Below are 6,945 nucleotides of genomic sequence, written 5' to 3' on the forward strand. Positions count from 1 at the left end.
AAAACAGACGTAGCTGTTGTAGGCTGTAAAACAGGTGTAGCTGTTGTAGGCTGTAAAACAGGTGTAGTCGTTGTAGGCTGTAAAATAGGTGTAGCTGTTGTAGTCTGTAAAATAGACGTAGCTGTTCTAGGCTGTAAAACAGATGTAGCTGTTGTAACCTGTAAAACAGGTGTGTAGTCGTTGTAGGCTGTAAAACAGACGTAGCTGTTGTAGGCTGTAAAACAGGTGTAGTCGTTGTAGGCTGTAAAACAGACGTAGCTGTTGTAGCCTGTAAAACAGGTGTAGTCGTTGTAGGCTGTAAAACAGGTGTAGTCGTTGTAGGCTGTAAAACAGACGTAGCTGTTGTAGCCTGTAAAACAGACGTAGCTGTTGTAGGCTGTAAAATAGGTGTAGCTGTTGTAGTCTGTAAAATAGACGTAGCTGTTCTAGGCTGTAAAACAGATGTAGCTGTTGTAACCTGTAAAACAGGTGTGTAGTCGTTGTAGGCTGTAAAACAGGTGTAGCTGTTGTAGGCTGTAAAACAGGTGTAGTCGTTGTAAGCTGTAAAACAGACGTAGCTGCTGTACCATGTAAAACAGGTGTAGTCGTTGTAGGCTGTAAAACAGACGTAGCTGCTGTACCCTGTAGTTAGCAAAAAACAAACAAATTTTGAGATTTAAGAAACGCTGACCTAATTCAAACAGTCATGGTTGGACAAAATCAGCTACATCATCATCGTGAGATGTAGTCGTTTCAGTTAGATCATCTTCACTTTCTTCTTCCACTTTAATCAACCTGTGTATTGATAATTTTTTAGTTCTCCTAATTCAAACAGTTTAAGACTCTTGCTCTCTTTTTAAACTTTCCTCTTTCTTGTTTGAAGTCAATATTTTGGTATTTTCTTATAAGAAGAGCCTAAAGGTACAGATAGACTGATGAACGAATAGATCGACAGAACAAGATGGATGACCTGATATATTTATACGGATGGACGGGTATATATGAAGCAGATGGATGGACTAACGTATGAATTTGTTTTATCCAGTATACTGAAAGCATCGGTAGTCGTGGATCGTCCGAATCTCGTTCCCAACGGAGACAAGTAGACCTGTTGTCATCGAGCACGCCTGGTAACGAGGCTTTTCAGATATGTGATCACCAGGAAACAGAGTCTAGATCAATAGGGCAAACTGGATCGTATGTGCTGAAATCCAGGGTCTCGTCAACCCACGATAAACGCACCCACGTGTTTCAGGTGAGTATAAAAGCCAAGTCCAGTTTCATTTGTGAACTGGTTAAAGTTATATTAGATTTAAAGACCGAGATCGTTTGTTTGTTGTTAAGCGCACAAAGCTACACAATGGGCTATTTTTACTGTGCCCACCGCAGAGATCGTACTTCGAATATTAGCGTTGTTAGCCTTCAGCCACTGTATCAGACATGCACATATACAGAATCCAACTCTTGCACGCCCTTCAGAAACAAAATATAAAAATATGCATTATTTCATTGTAGAATGACGTAGTAATAATGTGTACATGTCTTCAGCTTTTAAAAGGACGTTTATCATTCCTTGAAGTATCAAATAGATATCCTTACTGTCAAAGTTATAAGTTTTGAAGTAGATGTATCAAAAATTTATTTATTGCACAAGCACTTTATATGTAATAAATGTGAGTTACCACACTTGGTTCTGTATGTGCAACACATGTGATTTACCACACTTGACACTTTATATTGTAATATGTGATTTACCACACTTGATACTTTACATTTAACATATGTGATTTACCACACTTGACACTTTTCATTTAACACACGTGATTTACCACACTTGATACTTTACATTTAACACATGTGATTTACCACACTTGACACTTTACATTTAACACATGTGATTTACCACACTTGACACTTTACATTTAACACATGTGATTTACCACACTTGACACTTTTCATTTAACACACGTGATTTACCACACTTGACACTTTATATGTAACACATGTGATTTACCACACTTGACACTTTTCATTTAACACGTGTGATTTTCCACACTTGACACTTTATATGTAACACATGTGATTTACCACACTTGACACTTTATGTGTAACACGTGTGATTTTCCACACTTGGCTATTTATATGTAACACGTGTGATTTACCACACTTGACACTTTATATGTAACACGTGTGATTTACCACACTTGACACTTTATATGTAACACGTGTGATTTTCTACACTTGACACTTTATATGTAACACATGTGATTTACCACACTTGACACTTTATATGTAACACGTGTGATTTACCACACTTGACACTTTATATGTAACACATGTGATTTTCCACACTTGACACTTTATGTGTAACACGTGTGATTTACCACACTTGGCTATTTATATGAATTCTTAATTATTCTTCATTTAAGATTTCCCATACAAGGTTTATTTATTGACCTACAAAACGATATTTGGAAATTCAAAGGTGATCTCGGAAACGTTATTGGTGTTTCGTGAAGGAAAGGGGGTTTGTTAAACACGCTGTATTTCTATAATATTGAGGACGCAGGTGATATATAAAGAATATATATATATATGTTCAATGTATCATCAAGAAACGCGTGCCACATTAAAGAGCAACCTTCCCAAGGATCTATACGTTTTCTTCTTTTTGCACTCCAAAGCTCGTATTCTTAAAGGGCACGGTGAATTAATTTTGTAATTCTTCAGATTTGCTTTTGTTCCAATCCTAAATTAACAAGCGTGGTTTCGTTTTCTCTAAATCACGTTCTCGACAGTGGGCGTTGTATATGTACATAAATATTTACTTGTTGGAGTTCCAATTGAAAAAAAAAAACTTTGGTCAGCCAAATGGCCATTTATATGCAGTCTTTTTCCAGGCTTATGTGCGTACATCAGTGAAGTAGAATTTATATGCAGTCTTTTTCCAGGCTTATGTGCTTACATCAGTGAAGTAGAATTTATATGCAGTCTTTTTCCAAACTTATGTGCTTACATCAGTGAAGTGGAATTTATATGCAGTCTTTTTCCAGGCTTATGTGCTTACATCAGCGAAGTGGAAGAACAGGTACTGTGCTGGTGGACTCGTCCACCTAGTTTGGGTAACAGGTTTAGATTAATGAGAGATAGGTCGTTGTCTTCCGCATTGAAGAGGTCACTTAGTTTTTGTGAATTTTATTTAGGCCAAGCAAACGAGAACTTCAAATATGGAAACGTTCTCTTATTTGCTGTATACTTGTCTTAATCTTTCACTTCGTTACCTGTTCTTGTTTATATTCTGTCATTTTCCTCCACCCGTTTTCTTTCAAATATTTGGTAATCCTATGTTTGTTACTATTGTAAAATATCCCCCATCTTGTTTCTCTTACTTTTCATCTCATTAATTGTTTCTTTTCCTGTTCTTTTACTTCATTTCCCTGCTTTTCTTTGGTGTTTATTATAGTAACTTCTTTTTTGGGTATATTTTTTTTATTCTTTTCTATTATATTAGATATGCTAACCTATTCTGTTTTCTTTAAATCGTGACCTCTCTTCATCTTTTTCGTCTCCTCTCTACCATCTAGTATCTTGTTCTTTTGATGCATGTTTTTAACTGTTCTCTTCTTTAATTTTCCAACTGTCACATTTTAGGGCGTTTTCGAACCACGTGAGATAAATGAACTAAAACTTCACATTATTGCAGAACTTGTGGCAAAAAAAGCAGAACGAAAAAACAAACAAACGCCATTTCAATTTAATTGTTGTCGTTACGATTTCTTTGTTATTTCAAGTATGGGCGATAACGTGATACGTCCACTAAAGTATATACTACTCCACCTTACTCCCAATTTCGAATGGATATCCTAAAATCCATTAATCAATTACTATGCTGGCAGAAAATTAAACAAATTTGCGTGGATATCTGGAATTTGAAAAAAAATAACTAAATAACGTCCTCGAAGGACACTTGACCTTAAAGATAAAATATACTCTTGAGGAACACTAGACTTTGGAGATAAAGGATACCCTTGAGGAACACTAGACATTGGAGATAAAGGATACCCATGAGGAACACTAGACATTGGAGATAAAGGATACCCAAGAGGAACACTCGACTTTGGAGATAAAGGATACCCATGAGGAACACTAGACTTTGGAGATAAAGGAGACCTTGAAATACCATAGTTCTGAAAATAAAGAATATTCTTCGAGGACACCATACTTTGAAGATAAAGGATATCCTTGAAGGACCCTAGATTTTAAAGAAAGAAGACATTCATGTCAGACACTGGAATTTGAAGATAAAATGGCACCCTTGAAGAACACTACATTTGAAGATAAAGAAGATTCTTCGAGGATGCCATACTATGAAGATAAAGGATATACTTGAAGAATCCTAGCTTTTAAAGAAAGGGGACATTCTTGAAGGACACTGGAATTTAAAGATAAACTGATATCCTTGAAGAACCCCCAGATTTGAAGATGATGAATGTACTTGGAGGACATTATACTTTGAAGATAAAGGATATCCTTGAAGAACCCCAGATTTGAAGATGATGAATGTACTTGGAGGACATTATACTTTGAAGATAAAGGATATCCTTGAAGGATCCTAGATTTTAAAAATATACAGAAATGTACCATGAAGATTATTAAACTTTGAAAATGGTATAAAGTTGTCTGAAGAGATAACATACTTTGAACATATAATATATAGGAGAAAAACTCGTCCTTGGGGGATGTTTAGGGACATTAACTTTTAAAATAAAATAAAATAAACGTGTCCTTGAGAAACCTTTGAAATTAGAATAAATGTCTCATTAAATTTAAACAGATTTTTATCCAAACCACTGCCAGGAAAACATGCACACACACGTTTTGTGTTATAACAAATATTTGAAACAGCGACGAGCTTTGTATATTAAGCGTGTGGCCTAGAAAAGAATCTTGGCTTCGTTCCTGAAGATTAAAGTAGCTTTTTTGTTTTTCTAGGATTCGACTTCTAAATAAAAGCTCAGGTTCTGTGTCAAAACTTGAAATTGTGTTTGTTTATTGTCGAACACAAAACTACCTATGATATTAAACTGCCTGTACTCTGCCCGCCGCGGGTATGGAAATCCAAATTTTAGCTTATGAGCCTTCAAGCTTAATGCCGAGCCACTAGAGGGTCATTGAAATAGAAACTTTTTTAGTTCCAGCATTAATCTTTTAAACGTAAAATCACCCATGGTTGGGCAAGAAGATGGACTTTAATGGTTGTCACTTGTTACAATTTACCACTCCTTATAACGTAGCTAATGTTTGTCTCTGGTTACATTTTACCACTCCTTATAACATAGCTAATGTTTGTCTCTGGTTACATTTTACCACTCCTTATAACATAGCTAATGTGTGTCTCTAGTTACAGTGTACCACTTCTTATAACATAGCTAATGTGTGTCACTAGTTACAGTGTACCACTCCTTATAACATAGCTAATGTGTGTCTCTGGTTACATTTACCACTCCTTATAACATAGCTAATGTTTGTCACTAGTTACATTTTACCACTCCTTATAACATAGCTAATGTTTGTCTCTAGTTACAATTTATCACTCCTTATAACATAGCTAATGTTTGTCTCTAGTTACAATTTATCACTCCTTATAACATAGCTAATGTGTGTTTCTGGTTACATTTTACCACTCCTTATAACATAGCTAATGTTTGTCACTAGTTACAATTTATCACTCCTTATAACATAGCTAATGTTCATCTCTAGTTACATTTTACCACTCCTTATAACGTAGCTAATGTGTGTTTCTGGTTACATTTTACCACTCCTTATAACATAGCTAATGTTCATCTCTAGTTACAATTTATCACTCCTTATAACATAGCTAATGTGTGTTTCTGGTTACATTTTACCACTCCTTATAACATAGCTAATGTTTGTCTCTAGTTACAATGTACCACTTCTTATAACATAGCTAATGTTTGTCTCTAGTTACAATGTACTACTTCTTATAACATAGCTAATGTGTGTCTCTAGTTACAATGTACTACTTCTTATAACATAGCTAATGTGTGTCACTAGTTACATTTTACCACTCCTTATAACATATATTATTGTTTCTTTTCTTTCTATAATTATTGATTATTTGTTTTCTAACAACAGTTAAATCTTCAACAATAGTTATTGTTTATTTTTCTATTCTTGCCATCACTGTATCTTTTTGTCTATAATAATGACGGTCAAATCTCGGTTAGACAAGAGTATCCCCAGGGTTGGCGGTGGGTGCTGTCGAGTAGCTACATTTCCTCACGTCTGTCGTTCATAATTAGGAACGACTATGAGCTTATAGCCCCTTTGTGCAGTTAAAACGTCGTCCAAAACTTCCAGATAGCTTAGTCCTTTAACACCTTCCAAATATACTTTCCTTTGTAAACCTTCTCTCTAGCAAGTACATCAGTTTTATTAACTAATCACGATTCTCTACCATCACAGTTTTTTACAGTGCCTCTTCTTCCTTACCACCATACCTGTTCACTTTTTCATTTTCCTTTCTTAATTAAACAATTGCTGTTCTTTTTTTTTTCTCAGAAAAAAAAAGTTTTTTTTTCTTCGTGAAATAATTACTGTTTCTTTTTTTTTTAGGCCAAGAGTTGGCGGTGGGTGGTGCTGACTAGCTGCCTTCCCTCTAGTCTTACACTGCTAAATTAGAGAAGGCTAGCGCAGATAGCCCTCGTGTAGCTTTGCGCAAAATCTATAACAGACAAACAAACAAACTTTTTTTTTATGCTGATTCCTTTTCTTTCTTTTTATCGTCACTTCTTCACTGGTATTTTCAATATCTTTACTTTTATGTTTGGCCCGGCATGGCCAGGTGGATAAGGCGCTCGACTCGCAATCTGAGGGTCGCGGGTTCGAATCCCCGTCCCACCAAACATGCTCGCCCTTTCAGCCGTGGAGGCGTTATAATGTGAT

The 6,945-nt window shown here is 35.7% G+C and overlaps 1 protein-coding gene across 1 annotated transcript in view; it reads left to right on the top strand.

Moving 5' to 3' along the window:
- Positions 1 to 6,945, top strand: part of LOC111083426 — a gene marked incomplete at its 3' end in the record, with an annotated part of 10,704 nt that overhangs the window by 1,761 nt on the left and 1,998 nt on the right. Inside the window, exon 2 of the mRNA XM_022379936.1 lies at positions 1,025 to 1,234. Coding sequence (XP_022235644.1) covers positions 1,025 to 1,234 — 210 coding nt within the window. The remainder of the gene's footprint in view (positions 1 to 1,024; positions 1,235 to 6,945) is intronic.

Source organism: Limulus polyphemus, unplaced genomic scaffold (assembly GCF_000517525.1).
Source record: "Limulus polyphemus unplaced genomic scaffold, Limulus_polyphemus-2.1.2 Scaffold9468, whole genome shotgun sequence".
Classification (NCBI taxonomy): Eukaryota; Metazoa; Arthropoda; class Merostomata; order Xiphosura; family Limulidae; genus Limulus; species Limulus polyphemus.